The sequence below is a fragment of the Calypte anna genome, chromosome 6, assembly GCF_003957555.1.
Source record: "Calypte anna isolate BGI_N300 chromosome 6, bCalAnn1_v1.p, whole genome shotgun sequence".
NCBI lineage: Eukaryota > Metazoa > Chordata > Aves > Apodiformes > Trochilidae > Calypte > Calypte anna.
In genome coordinates this window covers 18867356-18891553 of record NC_044252.1, presented here as the reverse complement: position 1 = coordinate 18891553, position 24198 = coordinate 18867356, and the positions used below count along the sequence as shown (strand labels likewise).

The 24198-nt window shown below is 37.2% G+C and overlaps 1 protein-coding gene across 1 annotated transcript in view; it reads left to right on the top strand.

Moving 5' to 3' along the window:
* PLCE1 (phospholipase C epsilon 1) overlaps positions 1-24198 on the top strand; it is a 124844-nt gene that overhangs the window by 79951 nt on the left and 20695 nt on the right. The window contains 19 exon segments of the mRNA XM_030452952.1: positions 1069-1080; positions 1082-1165; positions 1167-1231; positions 2960-2990; positions 2992-3219; positions 3897-4105; positions 7420-8086; positions 8510-8692; positions 9569-9686; positions 10092-10251; positions 15626-15748; positions 15830-15966; positions 16941-17179; positions 18130-18191; positions 18296-18461; positions 20254-20361; positions 20772-20888; positions 20971-21129; positions 21377-21500. Coding sequence (XP_030308812.1) covers positions 1069-1080; positions 1082-1165; positions 1167-1231; positions 2960-2990; positions 2992-3219; positions 3897-4105; positions 7420-8086; positions 8510-8692; positions 9569-9686; positions 10092-10251; positions 15626-15748; positions 15830-15966; positions 16941-17179; positions 18130-18191; positions 18296-18461; positions 20254-20361; positions 20772-20888; positions 20971-21129; positions 21377-21500 — 2992 coding nt within the window.

The window sequence follows — 24198 nt, the reverse complement described above, 5'->3', positions numbered from 1 at the left end:
TCTTTAGAGCTGTTCTAAACTCTATTAAAAAAAAATCAACAAGAAGCTATCCTAGTTGCAAGGCCTGCTTCTTACTGGGGAGTTTCTTTATCATTGCATCTTTACTACTTTAAAACAAATTAAACCAAATCTCAGATTAAAACCAATTTGTTTAAAATTATGATTTTCTTTAAAATGCTTAAATTCTTCAGACCAGAGGATAGAACTTCTCTGTGTCAGTAAACAAATCATGTTTTATTGCTTGCCAGGTGTTTACACAATGGCAAAAATCAAGTCCGCAGGGAATCATATTGAAAAAGGGAACGGTTTGGTTTAAATTAGGTTTCCATGTGAAATATACTTTTTATGGATGTTGTGGGAACATAAACAGGAAAGAAAATCTGCACATTGTTAAAGTGAAGGTTTGATTTTGCTTGCTTAAATGCAGACAGAGTCATGTACTAAGTTAATTTCTGATTCTGGCATAATTAGTCACCAAACAGAAATTGGTAGTATTGTCACACTTCAGAAGGTGTAGGTTTTTTGTTTACTCACTTGGGATCTTGCCAGTGAATAATGTGGACTATTTTAAATGTTCAGTGCATATAGGAATTAGCAAATTTGTATGTAAACTAGAATTACCAGCTTTGTGAAATTAAGTAAAAATAAAAATTCCAATTTATGAACTATCCATTCCATTAATAACAAGGGTTAGAGGAACAAGGGTTATTCCGCATGAGGCTGAGATTTTAAGCTATGTTAATGGAAAATTACACTGCAGATCTCTGGCAGCATTAGAAATCAGTCCTGGCTTAAGCTGGTCATTTCTTGTGGCCTGAATGTAAATCCAGAGTATCTTACTATACCGGGATCAGTAGCTTTTTCTTTAATATAAATATTTCTAGAATAGTTAATGTTTTAGCTACTGTAACGTGAGTGTGTCTGTGTGTAAGGTGTGTTGCAGTGCTTGTGTAATTTGGCCATGAATGTATGAGCAGAATTTTGACTTGATACCACCCATCTTGTCCATCAAGTGTGTGCCAAGTGACATTTCTTTGGCTGACTGTGCTGTCCATTTTATTTTACAAGGTGAGCTCATGGTGTTACCTGGCTGATCCTGACTGCAGGTTCTATGGAGGAGAAACGAGAAGTCTTCTCATATTTAGTACATGTGGCAAAATGCTGGCTGGAATATGGGCAACTACAATGCTGTATTGGAATTTCTGGCAGGCTAAGGTACTGGCACACTTTTGTTAAATGGATTTTCAGTGGTAGATTACACTACAGCTTCTGTTAAGCAAATGTCTCTGGAAGAACAAGGGACTAAAGAAAAATCCATGCCTAAATCACATCATCCCACCCTGTGAACTTTCTAGTAATCCCTTTGGTAAAATGAGCATAATAAAACCCATTTTTTCCAAAATGTGCTGGAGACACCATCAGGTTTCCTGTGTACATACTAATGTGTTTACATTAGAAAACGTACTTTTTTTTGTTTGTTTTTTTAAATGGACATTTTAATGTGAAAAGAAGATTCAAAAGCAACTGTAGATTATCTATAATCAACTAAAACTTGGGATTGTAAATTTTCAGAACACAAGTGAAATATAATCATGGTAATTGTTCTAAAACGGTCAAGTCACTGTAAAAAAAAACCAAAACCATAACAACACAAAGCAACAAAAGCCCCAAAAACCAAACATGCAGCTAAACCTCTTTTTAATCTCCTCTAAATTTACTTGCACTGATTGATTTTGGGATCTCGTGCTGCCATGGTCTTGTGCTACATGGAGTATCACAGTTACAGGCAGCTTCTTGCTGGGTTTCCTGCAGAATGTGGGTTTCTTTGGGGTCCAGTTACTTTACACAGGCAGTTAAGTGGCAGCAAATTGCACTGCACAGCGAAGAGTTAAGATCAGATTTGCTCTGACTCTCCCTGTGTATCTTATTTTTCTAAACAAAGCTTTAAAGTGGTTCAGTAAGGATTCTCACTGAGCTATTTGTTTATATTTTTGGTATATAAAGCACATTTTAAATACTCATAGACATGGGAAGACTTTTTGAGCAGAATGCATCCACAGTCTCCAAGCCATGTAAGTCATGAGGAAAAGCAAACTAAATTAAAAGCTTAATTTTATCTGTAATGTATCTGCACAACACAAGAGAGAAGAGGAAGATTTAGTAACTGTTTAGCAGTGTTTCCGGACAGGGACAGAAGATATCCTACTGGTAGAGAGACCTTGGGTCCCTCTGGGGCCAGGTGTGGTTAGAAAGGCCATCCCCTTGCACCGAGACACAGCTCAGAGAGTGAGAGACCTCCCAGTGATACCTGGAGTCCTCAGGGAGCATCAGGGGTTATTTCTGTTCAAAATCAAAGGATTCTTTTCATCTACAGCACTGCACTGCTGCCTGAGGCTGGAGCATGGCCCTGATTTATTTACTTTCATGAAAATAGATAATTTGTTTTGTGAGTGAAATAGGAAAAAAATCAATGCAAATTATATTAAATTTATTTTTTATAAAAAATGTTTTGCTAACCTAGAGATTCTTCATAATACAACTAAAGGGATTTGTAAAAAAATCCCTGGTTTTGCCAGGGTTTATTCTTTATGCCATTTCCTTAATCTTTTTTGATTTCTTCCCAGGCCATTATACATTTAAGGCAATGATAGTGAAAATGTTAGAAAGGCCTACTTGTGTATTTTATGCAGCTGGGTTTTTTATTAAAATATTGGACTTCAGTAGATCAGATTGCTTGTTCCTGCTTTTTAGTTTTGTTGTTTAATAATTTAGAGAGGGGAAATGGTCTACTAAGGAGAATTTCGTAAAAAATGATGACCTTGGGTTTCATTAAGTCATTTCTGAGTGATGATGATAATTTCCTCTATTGCATATACGCAACAAGTGTTGAAGCTTAATTTTAAATGGTTTTTATGGTTTTAATTTTTTAATAAAATATTGAAATCTCTTTTTGCAATAGGTCAAGAAAAGTTCTAAAAATGTGGCAATTTAATGGACCAGTCTGATATTGAAACCATGCGCAGTCTGAAGGATGCAATGGCACAACACGAGTCGTCATCTGAATACAGAAAAGTGATCAACCGGGCACTCAATATTCCAGGCTGCAAAGTGGTTCCTTTCTGTGGTGTATTTTTAAAAGAGCTTTGTGAAGTTCTAGATGGAGTATCAAGCCTCATCAGGCTCTGTCCACGATATAACTCCCAGGATGAAACATTAGAGGTAAATGAGATTGATATTCCAAGACATCATGTTCATAGCCATCCAGTGCTTATATTTTTTTATATGAAGGCATAATCTAATAAAAATTTTTGTAACCAGACTGTTACCAGACTTTTCCAAGGACTTCAATTTAATTCCTGTAATTACTGCAGCAATTCAGATTCAGTTGTTTATACCTCGTTCAATATCAGAATACTGAGAAATTAGCATTAGTACCAAACGATCATGTTTATCTTTTAAATCAAGTTTAAGTATGTAAATCTTTAATGATGTAACCGTTGTCTCTTAAATACTCTGACCTTCACTTTAACTCTTTGGGCATTAAAAGGTTTTCAGTTCCTTAAGAATGAATTCAGAAACTCAGTGAATCAAGATTATCCTCTATGAAAAGAAGCAATTTTTTTTTTAATAATTTTTATAAGTTTTATAATTTTGTTTTTAAAAGAAAAATGCCCTTGTTACATGAAAAGATTAAGACTAAAGCTTTTTAAAACTCTGCAGGAGTCATTGTGGCTTACAGTAATTTATGCAATGATTAGGTCAGTTTAGGAGTGGATGTACGAAGTTTATAGGAATTGTATGCTAAATATTCATTATTCTTGTAAAAGAACTTCCAGTAAGAAGTAGATGACACAATATTCTATTTATTATTTTACTGATCTTTTAGATATCTCTAGTTTGTTTCAGATTACAGCGGACAGGATAATTTCTTGCAACGTGTAGGCCAAGATGGTTTAAATAATCCAGAAAAAGAATCAACAGCAAACAGTATCTTTCAAACTATTCGGAGCTGCAATCGCAGTTTGGAATCTGAAGAGGGTGAAGATAATTTTAGTGAAGGGAGCAATTCAAGAAAAAACTCTTTGAAGGACAGAAACCGGTACCAGTAAGTCTCTTTTTTTTTTTTTCCTTTTTTCTATCATTAACTATATATTTCATTTTTTCTATCTTTAATTTCCTATTACCATGGCTAACTTTTAGTAATAAGGGTGGCTTTAAAATCTTCCCTTGTCTCTTCTTCCCCCCACTAGAGTTATGTTAAGTATCTGATACACAATGCTTGGTAACTCTGTATAGTTACATTTTCCTCATGATGTAATTATTTCTTCTCACAATAAGGGGTAAATCCTTTTCATCTTACACAGAGAACTGTAAAAACCCACAGTTATGTTTACCATTTTGATCTTATGGTGACAAGAATAGCACCAGGACATATCTGTTATCAGAGCTCTGAACATAATATTCTGTATGCTTGGGAAGTGTTCTAGCCTCTTCAAAATAAAGGTTATTTTTTATCCCTTAAAAGACCTCTTTTTTTTAAGGACATGTTCATTCAAAGCTTTTAACTTATGTTCAGAAAACATTTGTCAGGTCAGTAAACATTTTGAATTTTCAGGTTGCTGTAGTCCAGCTTTTTAACACAGAAGTTTCAGTACTTGTGCCCCAAGTACAAGCAGAGTGTACAGTAATCTCAGACGTTCAATTTGAAGTCCTGGATATTCTGTACTATTCACCTGCAAGAAATATGGTAAATGCAAAGTTTAAGGCTATGCTTGATCTTCTAGACAGTTGCTTTTCATCGAAGTTGCAGCTCATATAGACATAGGTGGGTCAGTTTTACACTAACTGTGTTGGAGTAATTTCAAATTAAGTAACAGAACTATACTGTTCAAGGGTGAAGTGCTGTAAAAGTACATGAGGACTTGCGATGAAAGAGCATAGTTAGGTCACTGCTTGAGGTATTTTATTGATAACGTATCAGAAATACCCATGTGTTCAGAAGTATCCAACATATTTTAGCTACTTACACAAAAAAAATTAATAAGTGGACTTGCCTGGAAAGGAACTTACCATCTTCCTGTTTCAAAATGCATTTATTTCATTAACATTCATTTCTAAATTTCATTTCAAATAAATAATAATTTTCCTGAGAGAATGGTTTCTAACAGAATTAATCACATCTGGTTTCAGTTGGCTTCTGCAAAGTAGAGCAGTAGATTAAGCCAAGAAAGACAGTCCTACTACTGTCCATTTCTGTTGTCTCTTAACTTTAATTCAAATGCTTTCTCCCAAGAAATCAAAATCAGCTTGAAACTCACAATCAGCATTTCACTGGGATGAACAAAAGAGAACAATATGGAGAAAATTCTCTGTGTTGTGTGTTTATGGTAAAAAGTTCCTGGTAAATTATTTATTTATGCTTTATATTTAAATATAATCTATTAAATTCCATAGCTAATTAAAGTAGGAATTAAATGCAAAAAAAACCCTCCTAATTTGACACCTGAAATGAAAGTTTAAAAATTTAAGTGTGGCAAAAACTGCCAGATAGGTAAAGTTAGATGTTTCCTAGTTCAGGTTAGCAATTACTCATTTATTAGTAGATTACTCATTTTTATTTACTTTTAAGGCTTTAGAGTAAATACCTTTTAAAAAACTAGGGGAAACCAAGTTTTTTCCTTTTTGCATCCCATGCAGTTTTCCTCTCTAAAACTCTAACCTGTTTTAATGTTTCCTTTATCCTTTCTTTTCATTCCCTTGCATCTCAGTTCAGCACATACAAAGAAACCTTCTGATTCAGTCCATGTTCTGTGTGTTCCCAGTAACTGAAAGCTGTGTTGCTTTTGGCAGCTCCTGTCTGAGGTTATGTTTCTGCATAGGATTACATGTGTGCATGCTTGGCTTACCTGCTTCTTGCATGATTTAAACCTCAGCATGTGAAATACAGCATCAACAAACCTCTGTCATTTCTGTCTCCACTGTACTAGACTTCTCCAGCCCTGTATATCCAGTCCCAGAACACATTTTCTAGCATTTTTGCAGAGACTTACTTGATTGTTTTGAGGGCATGGGGACAAATTGCTGCTTTAGTTGTTTTAGTTTAACTTGAAGATCATAATCTTGTGTAATACAGGTAAATATTTTGATGTACATGTGTCTGGGAAGTCTCTAGAAAGACAGTTTATACCAGCTCAGTTACCTTTATTTGTAGGAAGATTTAAGGAAATAGAGCTGCAGTTAATGCTGATAGAGTTACTCTGCCTTTGTTTGTCAGTCCCTTCACGACAAGCAATAAATCTTCAGCCTGTTGGCCACTTTTAGCTAAATTTGGCAGAGAAGCAGAAGCAGTCTCACTGATTAATACATTCATAAATGAATTTTTAGAACTGATGCTTGGAACACAGGAAAAATTCAAATTAATTACTGTCTTGGGGAGAGAAGAGATTGAAAAATTTTAATAGTTATTGGTGCTGTTTAGGAGTGTATGTGACTTGGAACAAAGTCTTTGCTCAGCTGGTAGGACATGGGCAGGAGCTGAGGGTACTGTAGCAATGGGAAGGAAAAGCACTGAGGGTATAGGGACAGCACGTTGTGAACAATATACAGATGAAACTTTTGCATTTTTCTGGCCCTTTTACTTAGGAAAATGTGCATAATTAGTTCTTCTGAACACGGAACACTTTGCTCTTTTTTATGTTTATTAAAGCACTGCCAAAATACGGAATGTTTGTTCATTCATACGTGCTACAAGCTTCTACAGTACTTCATTTATTAGTTCAATATTGCTTCTCTGTATCTATAAGTTATGGTAGAATTTTTCCAAAATTTTGGTTGCTGCATGCAAGTTTCATGTTAATATGTTCCTTAAGTAAAATTCAATTTTCTAATGGAAAGTATCCAATAAAGTTCTCACTGCTTTCTGATGAGAAAGACATGTATTTTACAAGTATGAACCAGAAAAATGTATCATATGAAAGGTCTGCACATTAAATCAGTAATGGAACAGAGATTAGAAGTCCTGTCTTCAATACACTTAATCCTGCTAACATTTTCCGTAAACGGTACTTGATATTTTAACTGAAGCAACCTTATGCTGTGTATTTAGAAACTGGAATTACTTGGCCTTAAGACTGAAATGGAAGCTTTTTTATGTAATTTAATGTTTGGAAAGTTTTAAGAATATATAATTATATTGTTACAGAAATTGTAATTGTTTGTAGCATTAGCTATTAATTATTTCAAAATTGCTATAACATAAATTGTAATGCTGTAAAAGCTACAGATGTCCCTCTAAGTCCAGATTACATAGTGATGATAGCATACTTTTAATTTAAACTGTGTCAGAAAATGTATTTATCAGTCATAGCCCAATCAGCATATATATCACCAAATATGTCTCTTACCTTTGTTCACCTACAGATTTATTATCGGAGATCTTTCAGATTCTGAAACTGATATATTTGAGCAGTTGAAGGAATGGGACACAAGTTCAACAGAAGAGCAACAAAAGGCTTTTTGCCATGGGATAGAGCTCATTCCCTGGTATGTGTTATCTATCAGGGCAGATGTCCATCAGTTCATGCAGCAAGGGGCAACTGTCATTCATTATGACCAGGAGACACATCTGTCAGCACGTTGCTTTCTTCAGCTTCAGCCTGACAATAGTACTTTGACTTGGACAAAACCCACAACCATTTGTCCTGCAAATGCTAAGGCAAAACTGAGTGTGCTGGGCAATACTGCTGATCTTGGTAAATACCAGTTTCTTGGTAATACTGGACTGGTGGAAGGTTTTTTGGACTTGTTTTCAGCCAAGGCTGTATATATGGGACACTCTGGCATTGATATGCACACTGTGTGTGTTCAAAATAAACTTTGTAATATGTCCCTTGAAGAAAATGGTATAACACTACTATATGGACTTCAGACTACTGATAATAAGTTGCTGCACTTTGTTGCTCCAAAATACACTGCCAGAATGCTGTATGATGGATTGCTGGAATTGACTAAAGCTGTAAGAAAAATGAGGAAATTCCCTGATCAAAGACTACAGTGGCTTCGGAAGCAGTATGTCAGCCTTTACCAGGTAAAAGACATAATTTTGTGTGAGAAAACTTCAAAGATGTCAAAAACTTAACGTAATGCAATTAGTTTCTGTTATAGGTAGGGTAAGCTTAAAGATAAGTACCAAAGCTCCAACTTCGTGACATGGCTTAAGTGAACAGGGTCTCATTCTCCGCATACTTAATGTTCTGTCAAACTTTGCATGTTTTTTGTACACTGAAGTGATTGTACTTGAAAAGAGTGCTGAAATACTGAGTGATGAGAGTTAGGGCCAAAAGAAAGTGGCAAAATAGCAAATAAATAGCCCTTTGGTATTTATGTGGTAATTAAAAATTGACTATTCTTGACCTTTTGTCTTTGGTCCCTTAGAGATATCCGTATTATAGCTTAAGAAAATGTGTCTGTTTTATTCTCTCTGTTTTGTTAACAATGATAATTTTTATAGGAGGATGGAAGGTTTGAAGGTCCAACGTTGGCTCAGGCTGTTGAACTGTTTGGAGGCAGACGATGGAGTGCAAGAAACACAAGCACAGGAACTCTCACCAAAAGCACCGAGAAACCAAATGTCCAGAGAAACAACACTCTGGGAATAAGCACTGCTAAGAAAAAGAAGAAAGTACTCATGAGGGTAAAATACTTTGTTATTCCTATATGTTGTTGCTTATCTGGCTGATTTGTTTCCTTGCTACAGTTATTGTATAGCTAGATGTATTCTGAACCAGAGAATATAAGTTGGATGATAATTTTAGAAGTCTGTTTTGCTGTTTTGAGTTTTTGGGCTTATTGTTTTCCATTGACTTGGGTATCTTTTCTGATGCTTGAAGTATTCACAGGACATGTGAATGCTGAGGCTAGCAGAAGAGGACAGCATCTTGTTAAGACTTTTAGGTGCTACCTTGGTAGGAAGGTAAAATATTGATAAAAATATTAAACTGCAAAATGATGTTTGGAGGCTAGTCAGTTTCTTTGCTATTTTTTGTTCTTATGTCCCCAAAAACATCACCACAGTTAATCTGTCTCAAGTTAGCATGCATTTTTATCTTATGTGGCTGACAGAAGCACTGAATGTTGTCTGGCAGTCTCCTCTCTTTTTCTGGACTCAACCACTTTCAGCAATAGGTAGGAGAGAAGAAAACACAGGGACTGGCAGATCTGTGCTATCCACATGTTCTGGTGGGCAGACAGGAGAGACCCTCACATGGCAAGATCCACCCTGTACACCAGCAGAATAGTATACAACGAGCTGCATCATGTTAGAGAGGTGTAGTCACTGACATCTTCTTTCAAACTGAGGTAACACCTAATGGTCCCACTCTTGATTATGTATCCTGTTTAAATTGTCTCTTTCCTACTTAGGTGGTTTCACTGGAAGTACAGGTATCAGCCTTACAAAAGTGTTTCAGGAGGAATAGCTGATTTATCTCATGGTTTTGTTACAGATTGCAGTGTCAAAGAATGGTAGTGGTTAATAAAATGGGGTTTTTATGGTGCTCTGTATCTATAGGGTGAAAGTGGAGAAGCCACTGATGATGAAATGGCAACTCGGAAGGCAAAAAGCTGTAAGGAATATCGTAATAGGAGTGGTTCAGATCCTCAAGATATTGATGAACAAGAAGAACCAGGTAGGTACATTGCTTCAGTAATGAAAAATCCCTGAGAGTTTTTACACAGAAATATTATACAGAAATATTCTATGGTTTTAAAAATACATTTGTGATATAAAACTACTTTTAGAATTAAAACTCCAAAGGCTGTAAACTTTAAAATTAGTTTCTGGTTTTGTTCATGTTTTTTTAATTTCATTTTAATAGCACTTCTCTTCCATTCAGATGAAATTGGAATATAAGTGTTGTTCAGAATGGGTCTTTTTCACTGGCTTGGGACAAATGTAGAATGCCTTTTGTGCCTTACTACATGTTAGTGAATTGTGATATGGACATGAAAACATGGACATGCAGTTTTATTGGGCTAGATTTTTATTGGGCTAGATGTTGTAATTGTGCTGCAAACATTTGTTTTCTTCATAGATCAAAATATTATTATTAATGCTTCTCCATCTAACAACCTGCCATCAAGGAGAGCACACTCTCTGACAGCATCTGGATCTCCTAATTTAGGAGCTACAGTATCTTCACCAGCAAGACCAGTGTCCTCTCCTGTAATGTCTTTGAGCAAGAGTCAGTCTAGGTAAGGACAAAATCATTGCTTAACAAGTAATTGTTAATTATCTTAAGTTGTGGTTTTTATGTCAGACTGGTGAAATCTGACAAAAACAGTACCAGAAAGGTCGTTAGCCTTTTGATAGACATGGAAAACATATTGTGACACAACACAGAACATTTTAGCAGAAATACCATAAATATGTGTCTATGGCTTTGTAGCAAGTCCCTGAGCAGAATACTTCAGTCTGTTATGGAAGCAGACAGGAATGCAGTTCCAGAGTTACATAAATACAGTTTGAATCTCTCCAGATCTTCTCCAAAACATAGATACCTTCTGAATCATGAAAGTCAACAGAAATGCTATAGATGTTTGAACAGAAGTTCTGAGGTTTCTCAGCACAAGTCATTTCTACCTGGGGGAGTATTAACTTTTGCTGATATTCTTGGTGGTGTAGTACTGTATCAGGTAACTGGAGAAACAGATTTGAAATTTTTATCTTACAGCCTCTCCTCAAACATACATCCTTTTTATGTCACTTACACAGCGTGAACCACATTCTGTGGTTGTGTGTTGACATAGTACACTAATGTATTAATTCTGGTAATGGTAATAATGGTTGTCAACATGTCAGGGATGTGTCTGGTACTTTATCACATAAAAGAAGATGGTCTCAACAAGGGCCTTGCAGTGCCTATAAACAGAATGAATACTGAGATATGGTTATGAGTGATGGTAAACAATGGAAGAGGTTTACAGCTGCTGGTAGAGCATGATTTTTGTAGAGACATGTCTTGTGTAGTGGTTTATGTTGTATATTTCGGGGATTTTAAAATGTAAAACAATTGGGTTTGACAATAGATGAAGAATAGTGGAGTCCCTAGTGAACATCTGTAGTTGTCTTATAAGCTTCTTATTTCAACACTGCTTTCTGAGATTCTTCCTGTATTCTTTACTTTTTGTTCTTCACTGTCATTCACAACCATGGGAGTGAACATACCAGACTAGGATTTATCTCTCTAAAACATTCCTCTTATTTTTTTTAAGGATTGTAACTGCTTTCCTCTAAACTGAGGAAATACTGCTTTACTCTGGTAAATGCTTCTCTGGTTTGCAGATCTGCTTTTTGCTCCCTATGCCAAAATAATTATTGTTCTCTAACAGAGTTAAAAGGCTCAATGGAGACACATGTTCCCAGGGAAGGGCAGCTAAGTTTCTTTAAATCCTCTCAGTCTTGCATTTACAGACAGATCCCTGCACAGCTTAGTACTGTGGTCTCCTGAATTATGTCAGGTTTTCCCTGGCATAGTGTCTGGAAACTCCATAGCGTTGTTTGGTAGAAGCTCTCTCCAGTTTGATACCACCCTGTTTGCTAGACTTTGCCCAGCATACAGCTGTGTGAGGAAATCTTCCTCAGAGCAGCATACGTGTTTTACCATTGCCTTGACCCAGTTTTTCATGAGCCATTAAAAGACTTGGAGCACTGGAAGAGAGTTTTATAAAGAGGTATTTACCCTTTGACCCTTAACAGGCCTGAGATTGGGCTCTCCAATTTTCAAGTGTGGACAATTCACAATGCACAGAAAGAAAGAAAATCTGTAGTGCCTCAGATGTGATCAGTAAGTCTAAGCTATCAAATAGTTGGCTTTCTGCTGCAGAGTCCTGTGATCATTCACCCTGTATGTAATTTAATTCATTCCTGGCATTTCCTTAGATTAAACCACCTGGTTGCTTCCCAGATGGAATTTAGGTGCAGTTCTGGGAATATTTGCTCCAGAGATTTCTGGAATTAGATAGTATGGATGGATATCTTACTCGATCTCAAACAACATACTGTCTTGTAGGGGACATGCCCAGCCAGGATTGTATCTTCAGGCAGTCCACCCACTGTCATGGCAGGTTCTGTCGCTTTGTGCTCCATTAAACAAATTGCAGCCTGTCAGGCCATATGCAACAGTTTATTTTGGCTACTTCACATAGAACACACACCAGAAATTAAAATGATGTCTTGGAGACATGCAACCACCTGGGGGACCAAAGCAGACCTGAGCCAATTGCTGGGCAGTGCAGAGCAATGTGAAGCTGAGCCTTTCTGCCCCACTCGGAAGAAGTGGCAGGATGGGTGCCTTAGCAGTACAAATATCACTAGAGGAGCAGACTGGGGCAGTTATCAACATGGTTTGTAATAGGTTCCGTATAAGTATTTTGGAAGAATTTTTTCACTGTGAGGGTGACAGAGCACTGGCACAGGCCTGCCCAGGGAGGTTGTGGAGTCTGTTCCTGGAAACCTTCAAAGCCCAGCTGGACACGTTCCTGTGCGGCCTTCTGTAGGTGACCCTGCTCTGGCAGGGGGGGTTGGACTACATGATCTTTCAAGGTCCCTTACAACCCTAATTTTCTATGATTCTATGATTCTATGTATACACTGAGTGACATATTCTTGTTGGAAGGTGCTGCTCTGAACAATAGTGAGACATAAGCAAAGTAATTTTGGGAACCCACAAGGCTGAACATAGACATCTTACATTTATTCTTGCTCCATTTTTGTTGTTAATTGTGCAGTTTCATAAAAACCAACTTAGCTACTTAGTTATCTTCAACTAGTTCTGTCAGATACATCATAAATTGAGATAAAATGAAGTATTTTTCTAAAGTAACAGAAAGTTGGAACGACCTCGACAATTAAATAACCTAGGAAATAGAGGATCCACTGGGGGTGCTTGCATGTATTTGTATAGTTTTGCACAGATTAGAGCCAGTAGAGTTTATTAATTCAGATTAGCATCTGGATTTGGATTTAAGCATTAACAGGGTTGATAGTTGGAGGCGGTGCTGGACATGAGCTATCTGTGCACATCAAGTTAGTTCATGATAGTTGGAGGCAGTGCTGGACATGAGCTATCTGTGCACATCAAGTTAGTTCATGATCCCTCACAGAACTTAGTGGGGACCAAAGGGTCCCACCAGGCTGCTCAGCACAGAAAGCTTAGCTGGTAACAAATGATTGTTGGCTGCTGTATAGCAGCTAGGAGGAGGACAGATAGAGAGATTCTAGACTTTTTATCTTTCTCTTGCCATGTAATATGTGCATTAACTTTCCCTGACCAGTCACTTACATCAATGTCTCCATCAAGTAAGAAGTGCTAAATAAAAATAATTTCTTAAAGTGAAAATAAGAATCTAAATAATGATAACAATTTAAAAAGAATAGACCTGGCTATCTTTGTTGTACATTTTAAATAAAAATAATTCTTACAGGTAGAGAATGAAAAATGGGGGCTTTACATATTTATAATTCACAACCTTGATATTCCTGACCTCCTTTCAAATAATTTACACTGAGAATAAATCCCTTTACAATGTATATGCACAGATAATTTCCAAATTCAGGTAGCCTGCAGCTGTCTTCTGTTATTCTCTCAAAGCAGATGTGCATCCAGCAAATTTCCAAGCTCTTGGGAATCTAGTGCTGCCTGTAAGGTGAAGGAAGCAGGGGAAAGGGGGGTAACACCACTGGGAAACAGGTAACAGATTATGGAAAATTGGAGATGAGGGCTTATTTGTGAAGAGCAAGTAAACTGCCTCTTGTTAGCTGTAGTGTATAAAGGTATAATACAGACTGCTACTAATTAGTTTTGGTTGTTGGATGTAGTGGGGTTTCCTTGGGGTTTTGGGCTCTAAGAACCTGTATTTATTACCTATGGAATAATTGTGTAAGATACTAGTTAGTGATCAGATCCTGTGAAATGCTGAGCATTGTCATCTGATGCTGGTCTTCCATTTGATACTCAACATTCCTAGTCTGTTTTTTTGAGTCAAGAGACCTTCCTCATTGTGGTTTATTATTCTTGTCTGATAAAAATGTTAGGAATTATTTTAGCTGAAAATTTATATGCAGTGTGTCAGTACTTGCCATAGTGATGCCAAACAATCTGAACATAATCAGCTGAAGTAGATGGTATTTTTGAATACTCTGAAATCACGTTCTGTTTTCAATAGCATGTATCTGTCCAAGGCCAGGAGTGAACTGAGGAATCCGATCTAGCATATTTATGTTAGTAGTCATCTGCTTGCAGCAAGTAGACAGGACAACAAGCTGGTCCTGATGTGTTTTTCCATCACAGCTGGTGGAACTGTTTGTACTGAACCTGGTGGCAGAATTTATAAATTAATGGATTTGTAGGTTTTGACACTACAAAGCAATAAAGTCTGATACACAGTCACTTAGCCTGATATTTTGAAACAAATACTGTAACTTCTGAATTAGCTACAGTCCGAACTAGACAGTTCTTGATATTTGTGCTGACTGCTTAGATCCCTCCCTTTTCAGGATGCTGGTGCTGGAAGATCCTGTTCCTGCAGTGTGTGTTCATTGGTGTTTATGCCCAGGAAGGGAATCAAGAGTGTGGCCCATCTTGCTGTCATCATTATAAATTAGTACATGGAATTCACTTGGGACTTGTTCCCATTGCTCAAGGAATAGTTCAGGTCGGGGTCAAACTAAACTTATGCTGCAGCAGCCTAAATGTTCTGGGATATGGCTTTTGGAAATGTACTGGTTCTGCTTCAAAAACTTTGCTCAGCTGCACAACTTAGAGTAAAAATTGCATTTATAAGGAAAGTGTCTGGGCTTGATATTACTAAGTCAACTAAAATAATTAGCACCAAATAGCTAGTTGTTTCTGTGATAATTTTCTGCCTTTGCTCTTGAGAAACTTGAATCTGCTTTCTTTCCTTCATCCCATGACACTGAAAGGAGGAAATCCATAGCATCTAGAAGGAAATAGCCATCAAAATCTCCTGGCCAATCCTAAAGCAGGGAACTGTAGCTTGACTTGTCTGTGAGGTATCTGATGATAATTTATAACTGGGAAGTATTTGGGAAACTCCAGGGCTGGCAAACAATGGGGATTGAGTGCCAGGAAAAGGGAAGGATTATTCTTCATAAAATCTGCGCCTTTTATGCTCCCAGATACAGGAAACCTCAGGTGCACAGGGAAAATACTTGGTTTTCTTTCTTATTCATTCAGATGTTTTGACAGCACTGAGCTTTAAGGAATTCTACATCTCTTTATTTTTCCCTTAGCAAATCTTCAGTAAACCTCATAAAAAGTCTGTGCTGCAAGAATACTGGCATTGTTTTCATTAAAGGGAAAATGAGAATGCTTTCACTTGTGCCATTTCCATTAGGGCCTTTTGCACATTGTCTTCAGGGAGAAGAGTAGTTGCAGTAAAACTATCATTATTCATCTTGTAAGATACTGTTTTGTTTGCTTCTTCCAGATATTGATAGTAAATACATTAAGGAGAGCATAAATAAAGTGTTGCTGCAGTAATGTGTAATATTTCAATGACTGGAAATGTAACATAACCAAACTACAGCAGTCTCTTTCTGATTTAGCACATGGAGCAGCAGTAGCTGGCATGGCCGTGTTAAAGGAGGAATGAAGGGGTTTCAGAATTTCATGGTGTCTGATAGTAACATGACTTTTGTGGAATTTGTAGAGCTCTTCAAATCTTTCAGGTAAAATATTTTTATTCTGTACTGATCTCATTCATCCAAGTTTAAAAGAGTAAAAATTGAACTTTTCAACTCTTTTTGCAGTGTCCGTAGCCGCAAGGATCTGAAAGACCTTTTTGATATCTATGCTGTGCCTTGCAATCGATCTGGTTTAGAGCCTGCTCCTCTTTACACTAATTTGAAGATTGATGAAAATACCAGTGGATTCCAGCCTGATTTAGGTTTGTTAAAGAGGAAAATATCACTGTTGAACTGCTGAGCAGCTTCTGTTATTGGCCTTAAGAAAGTGTTCCAGTCAGTCTCATAAAGAACAAATAAATAAATAAACTATCAATTATGAGTCTATGTAGAGGATTGCTGCTGTACCTCCACTAATACCTGGTTAGCACAACATAAGACAGGTGCTTTGTTGAGAAATGGAGGAGAGGAAAAGTGTTATAAAACTTCACATTAGCCAGATATATTTGTAAACAGTTCAGGAGAGGCATAAAACTTGTTGCTCAGTGACTGGGCCCAACACAGGGATTTATGTCTGGTTGCAGAAGCTCTGGGAGGGCAAAAATACTGAATACGTGTCGGGGGAAGAAATGAGGAGGCTGTGCTCTTTGTCTCATTTGGTTTTTTCCTGTGTGTTTTACTAGTAGATCTGCTTTATGTAGGACAAAGGGTAAGGAAACCTCTGTCCCCCTTTACATTCCCCAGTTATCATAATCTAACTCTGGAGCTCTGTGCACATTTAAAGAAAACAGTATTTCTGCCAAGCAGTCTGTGGGGAGGGTACAGTACAAGTAGCATATGGGACTAGAAGATAAATGGTGATCACACAGGAAGGACATAGGGTTGTACACAGTGAAGGAAAGGCTGTATGTGATGGTGAGAGGGAGCAGGAGTGTCCTGAGGGACAAGTGTGTGAGAGGCTGTGAATCCATGTTAAAGGTTTCAGAATTTCATTTATTGTAATTTAGCACATACAGTCTACTCATAATGTTTTCAAACACACTTAATACTCTTTCTTCCACTAGTGAGCAGAAACAAAATGAGTTTGTTCTGATTTACTATGTCAGTGCTAAAGTAGTCAGAAATTAATGTGTATTGTATATAAAATTCTGTGCAATGTATAATGTATAATACACAAAATTACATAACTTATGTTTATATTTCTGTGTTTTGTTTGGTTTTGTTTTTTTCTATTAAGATCTGCTGACCAGGAATGTTTCAGACCTTGGTTTGTTCATTAAGAGCAGGCAGCAGCTGTCAGATAACCAGAGACAAATATCTGATGCTATTGCTGCTGCCAGTATCGTAACCAATGGTACTGGAGTTGAAAGCACCTCACTAGGAATATTTGGAGTGGGAATCCAGCAGCTAAATGACTTCCTCGTGAACTGTCAAGGAGAACACTGCACTTATGATGAAATTCTCAGTATTATCCAGGTCTGTTACACAAACATCTTGCAATTCCTTCCACTTGAACTCTTGTTACTTCTGTTTTTCCTGCCAGCATTGTCCACCTTGTATTCAGGATAACATGGATATGTCCCTTCACACTGATCTCGCTATAGTTGACTTGAATTTAAAATTTAATACTTGATGGTGGGGTATACAGTTGTGCAGATGTCCATAAAAATGTCTATTAAAAAAAAGCATGCAAATAACAGTTTTATAGGCTACTCAGAAGGAACATCACCACTTCATAAAGAATTCATGACAGTGAATTGTTTTCTTCTTGTCTGTGACCACCTTTGAGGGAGCTTAATCCTACTTTGGAACCATTTCCATGTTATGTTTATTCTTTAATAAAAAACTTCCCTGAGCAAGCATGGACATCTTATTTCCTTATATACAGTGACTGAAGTGATGAGAAATTAAAACATTTTTAATTCCTCCAAACATGTATACTCCAAAGTTAAGTTAGCAGCTAACAAAGGCTAAAAATTTTGAATTTCAGCTGTCTATACGTAATGTAAAATTGCAAACTTTAAAAGGCAGATATTGTAAAGAAACATCATGATAGCACACTGCAAGTCTCTTTAATTCAAGGTGATGGTGTGTTGTGTTTACGAACAAAAATAGGAGAAAGGTGCCTAATTATGGATCCTTTTCAATTTCAGCTTAATGTACTAACTTGGCTTTGGTCCGGGGGTTGGATTAGATGACCTCCCAACATCCTTTCCAGCCTGGATGTTTCTTTGATTTAGTAATAAGTTTAATGTGCTTATTTAGTGATTTGTAAAATATGTAAAAGCATACTTCAGACATCTATTTTATCCCAAAAAAGAATGGTTTTAGTTAGTTCACTGTGCAAACTACATCATGAAAATATGAGAAAGTTGTATTTGTAGAAACTGTAATTATACATCTCTTAAACTTCTTCCTCCCTATAGAAATTTGAACCAAGTGTGAACATGTGCCAGCAGGGGTTGCTGTCTTTTGAAGGATTTGCAAGGTAATTTATATATACGTATAAACCGATTAAACCACTGTATCAATGCTTGAATGACAGTCACAAAATACTCAGCATAAAATCTCCTCACATTTTCTCATGTCTAGATTTTTGATGGATAAAGACAACTTTGCCTCCAAAAATGATGAGTCACAAGAAAATGCTGAGGACTTGAACTTTCCGCTGTCGTATTACTACATCGAGTCTTCACACAATACTTACCTTACTGGCCACCAGCTTAAAGGGGAGTCCTCGGTAGAGCTCTACAGCCAGGTATGCAGGATTGGATCACTGTGTGGTTTTCAACATGAATTTGTTTGTATAACTGTAGAGTCACAGAAGTGTGACCTTTTTCCTTTGAAAGTCTAAATATCCTAAACCCCTGCTTGGAAAACGCTGGAAAACATGATGTGTGGGAAAGCTGCCTGTAAGCACAGTTGTGCTCAAATGCCTTTTCTAAGGCAAAAAAAAAAAAAAAAAAAAAAAGGGTTTTGTTTGAGATTCATAGCATTTAGACACCAGTCAGTCTGACCCAACCTACTAAAATTAGACTTTCCCACAGGAAAGACTGATCCAATATTTTAGTTTATTCAGATGTCAGAAACACCGCTCAAACACTGTACATTGCACTGCAAAGATAAATTTCATATGGAACTATAACTTCTAAAAACATTACCTCTAGGAATATTTTATGGGTTTTGGGCTTTATGCCTGATTGGTGATAATCAGGAAAAGAGCAGTTTCTCCGTAGGGATTTTGGTGCTGTATTTGTTTGTATATGTGTGTATATATACACAATATATACCATATGTATATGTGTGTGTGTGTTTGGCAAATGTCAGAGAAAGTATCAAACTTCCTGTAAGTAGTGTTTTTATTGTCTTAAGTGATCATGACTCACTATTGAGAAGTGCTCATCAGCTGCTCTGCTTTAAAGTTACAAGACAGGGGGTGAGGTGGTTAGGAAAGCCCAAATAACGTGACAGCATTGAGTAAGCAAATCGCAAAGGAGGTTCCTGTGGTAGCACTGCACAGTGATGTGAGTATTGGGAATAGATGGGAAGTGAGACAGAGCTCAGCTGGCTCAAAAATTTGCATGATGCAGAAGAGCTTCTTCCTGTCACTCAAGTAGTTGTCCCCAGAAGTGAAGGAGCACTTTGTTCTGGCTCAGTGTGCCTGGCTCTCACAGAAGTGCTGGTGTGCCAGCTATGGACACAACTGCCTGAAATCTACTTATTCAGGTTTGAATAGGAGAAGAATTTTTTTCTTCATTTGTAGGCGGTTTTGTAGAAATGGTTCTGATTGTTGGGATTTTTGTTTTCAGTTAAATACATAATTGTAATTAAGAGAACTCTTTCAATGATAGGCATGCTAAATATTGATAGCAATAGTAAGCTGGGCTGTCAACAGACAGGTTAGCTTATCTTTCCCTCCATCCTTCCTCTTCGCTTTCTTCAGTGGTTTTCTAGTGGTTTTCTAGGGCTATCTTAAATAAATAAATGGGTGGATGAATGGATGGCTGTAAAGCATCTTAAAAGCATTAAATAAGATGTTTTGGCACATCTCCATTCTAACTATCCTCATTGAAGTAGTAAATAAGACATTACTTTCAGAGTTACACTACTTAAAAAAATAACAACAACAAAAAGAACTTTCAAACAAATTGCAGATGTTGTGCCCATAAGCTGTCATGATAGCAACCTGGAATAATTTGTCATGTTGCTTTATAGCTGCTTTTGCAGGTAGAAATATGGAAATGTTCTCTCCCTCAGAACATTTAGCTGAAGAGCCACTTTCTGTGTATTACATGTGTCCTGAATTTCCAAGCTCTATGATACTTGTAAGAACACAAATGCTTCTTTATTTACCATTTTTTTTTCTCAACATAGGGAATGCAGTTAGGTGGTGGCTGTAGCTGCTGTGGGCTTTTTACCAGTCAGAGATTGCTCTCTCCAACACTTCTGCTGGATCACTGGTCTTTCATTTAGCTCTGCAATGTCTGTCTTCTGTTTTGATGTGTGAGACTGTGGCTTATATGTCTTTACAGTGTTCAATTGTATTATAGATTCTTTTACAAGGCTGCAGAAGTGTAGAACTGGACTGCTGGGATGGCGATGATGGAATGCCTATCATTTATCATGGACACACTCTTACCACTAAGATCTCTTTTAAGGTATGCCAGTAATTGCACATAGAAACAAAAAATTAGAAGAAAATAAGTAACTGTTTCTCTAATGAAGAAAAAATCAGCCTACTAGAGAGGTACAAATTCTAATGAGCTAAATCCTAATAGTATATTAACTGGGGAATATGTCAGATATGAAATCCTCAATTGTAAACATTATACTTTTCAAATTACTCTTTGTAGCATATGTACAATAATTTTAATGTTATTGTCTATGTAACTAATGTAAGTAGCTGTTACTAGGTCTCTTGTAGCAAGATACTGGGTTAATCTGTTGGAGCTTGTGAAAGCAGCTTGTGAAATTTTTATTCTTAGAGGGGACCTCTCTCCTTTTAACTAGCAGCAGTTTAACTGAATGCTGCAAAATAATCACGTTCCTTCAATGATCTCTCCCACAGGAGGTAGTTGAAGCTATTGATCGCAATGCATTTATCACCTCAGAAATGCCAATTATCATATCAATAGAAAACCACTGTTCATTGCCTCAGCAACGCAAGATGGCTGAAATTTTCAAGGTAGGGAATAAAACGTGGTAAATTATTCTAAGCACATACCTGGGGATTTCCCATAGTTTATCAGATGTTCTTGATATTTCAGAGTGTATTTGGAGATAAACTGGTTACAAAATTTTTGTTTGAGAGTGACTTTTCTGATGATCCCATGCTTCCTTCACCTGGCCAACTGAAAAGAAAAATCCTGCTGAAAAACAAGAAGCTGAAAGCCCATCAAACACCAGTGGATATTTTGAAACAAAAGGTAAAGTTCTTTCTTAATAGCAAGCAGTGAGACCTAACTTAGAAATAATTAATTTGTGTTCATAGTAGTGTGATTAGCACCACATGCCCTAGGTGATAAACATAAATGAGGTTTCACTCTGAGGCTATAACATTTGCTGTTCATGTTTGCTGTGAAATAGTGATGTGCATTGAGTATGTGTGTGATGAGAAAAAATTTTTTTTTAAAATAATACTTGCCAGTATTGGAATGCATGGTTCTTTTGTAGGCTCACCAGCTGGCACATATGCAGGCACAGGCTAGCAATGGTGTTAACAACACTACACCTACCAATGAAGAGGAAGAAGATGAAGAGGATGAATATGACTATGACTATGAATCTCTCTCCGATGGTAACAATATGTATTTATTTATTACAGTGCTCTTGTTAGACCTGTAGCAATAAGGCATGTAAATATTCTAGATCATGAATGATGTAGACAAGCTGATCTTTCCTTGTGACAGGGAAATGTACTAAATGTCTTTGGGGGCACTGTGGAGCATTAGTCTGTAATACTGTGAAAGAAATTGGACCATGCAGAGGACTTGTCTGTAACTGTTGAGTGTATTGATAAATTGTAGTCCTTATGAATTATTTATATAATGAAAAAAATCACTGTATCCTGAGTGTACTCTACATTACCTGTATTGTCTTTCAAAAGGAGTTTAGACACCTAAAATCCTGAAATTCCCAACAGGTTTAGCCCTTGCATCTGCATGACTGCCACTATGTTCACCTAAGATGCAGATTCTCCAAATTTCTCCTCAGTTACTCTCTAATCTCAGACCCCAGAAGTACCTATCTCAGTTGCAGTTTCAGCATTAGCTGTTCACTTCAGGAAGCTTCACTTCATGAAGCTCTTCATTTCAGAAGCCACTGAGCCCCTGGCTTGTTCAATAACAATGGCTTTAGCTGCTCAGTCTAAAAATGGCAGGGCATTACTTGCCTGGCAAGTTCATGTGTCCATGCTTCAGCTATACTAGACTTCAGGAACTGGCACTTTAGTATAAATCCACCTCTAGGAGCAGTTTATAGGTAGGGCATAATGAATAGCATGTTAGAAGTGATAAAAAATACTGCAGTTAGTAACTTCCACTGTTTCATTAGCTCTGCAGTTCAGATAGATGTGTTTGATTCAACTACAGAAGATGAACAGAATGTGCCACACTCTCACTGAGTTAGCTGAGGTGATGTCATTCATCTTATTTTACTTCTCTTGCCATGGTGGAGGGCTGGTAGATTCTGATAGAGCAAACAACTGGAGTCAGAAACATTTAATCCTCTCAAATTTTCTCAGAGGACATTTGTGAAAACCCCCATGCATAGATTGAGCATGGTGGATTACTCATTATTTTTAATTGGTAATTTTTGAGACAGTATCAAAGTAGATCACAGTGCAATGAGACAGCAGTGATAGTACAAGTGATAACAAGCTCTTTGCATAGTTAAATGCTGCACCATTGTTAAACTCCATAGATGGGTCACAAAACTGACCAAAACAGTTACAAAATGTGCTTCAATGTGGATAAACATAAGGTATTACATTTGGGGCAAAACCCATAAGCCTTACTTGTATTATACTGAGCAATAGCAATATCAGTTTGGAAGATCATAGAATTGCTGCAAGTTCTCTGAAATCCTCAGTTTGGTGTGCAGTGACAAAAGATGATGATCATCAGGAGCAGAGCTGAAAACAAACCTTTTTGCTTCTGTGTAAAACCTTGATGTGCCACACTTGACTTCTGTGTGCAATTCTTGCCTCCAGGTCTTGAGACAGATATGGTGGAGTTGAGGAGGGAGTGTGGTGGTGGCCTTGTGTGAGTCTGAAAAGGCTGCAATTCTCAGCTGGTAGAGAAGAGGACTGAGGGGTGAACTTGAAGCAGATTTACTAAATCATGAAGTGGTGGATAAGGGGAGTGCAGGACTGTTACTCATTAGGTCTAGGAAGTGCTCAGTGAACCAAGTGGAAGATCAGTCTAAACCAGAGATAAAATAAAGTGTTTCTTTCTGCAGCCAGTAGCAAACTTTTGGAATTTTCTGCCATGGGAAATTGAGGGGGCAAACAGTGTCAGCAGATTGAAAAAAAGGATTAGATAAATTCATGGACAGGTTGACAAGGAAATGCTAAGGTAGAAATGTACCTTCCAGCATCCAGCACCCTGGAGGTGTTTAAAGATGTGTGCATGTAGTGTTTAGGGCCATGATTTTGCACTGGACTCGATAGAATTAAGTTCATGGTTGGACTTCATGATCTTACAGGTCTTTTTCAACCAGAATGTTTCTGTGATCTCTAATATTCAGGAACTGTGGATGTTGGTATAGAACATGTTGGGGAAATAGACCATGAGTTAGTGGCTGGATGCTCTTTTTAGACAGCAGATTCTGCTGCCACTATCAGAAAGAATGCTGAGCTAAGTGGACCATTGGTCTGATGCAGCTGGGATTGTCACTCATTGAACCTTTAAGTCTAATGGTTACCTGTTTCAGTTTTAGGCACCATGTTAAGAGAAGATGCAAATCTTGAGCATGTCCTGCAGCACAGGACTTCTTTCTGGTTGATCTCTTATTTGCATTACTTGCTTCTGTGTTTATCTTTAAAATTCATGAATGTAGTTCAGGACCTGACATTGCTTGTGGATAGCAATATTATTTATGCTAGTGCGAAAATTTATGACTTTTGTGCCAGTGTTGCCTTCAGTTGTGTTTTGCTAGAAAACTGGCCTTCCCATCTACCTGGGAATACTCCCTCTGTGGGACAAGGTGGAAACAGTTTAAAAGTAAAGTGCTGTGAAAAGCTTAGATCTTTTTTAAGAGACTTGCCAGGAAAATACTGCAAGCTAACTGCAGATGTTTGAGCAGTGTTGTAGTTAAGAGAAGGCTGGAGAAGTCTGAAGCTAGCAGGAAACATTCACACCTTCTGATACATGGAGGAATCTGGGGCATGGTTTACTGCTTTATCACAATGATCATTCGTTTGGATCTTTAATTATGCTAATATTTTGTCAAGAATAAACTAAATAGTGGTCTGTTACTTTTTAAAGTATCTTCAG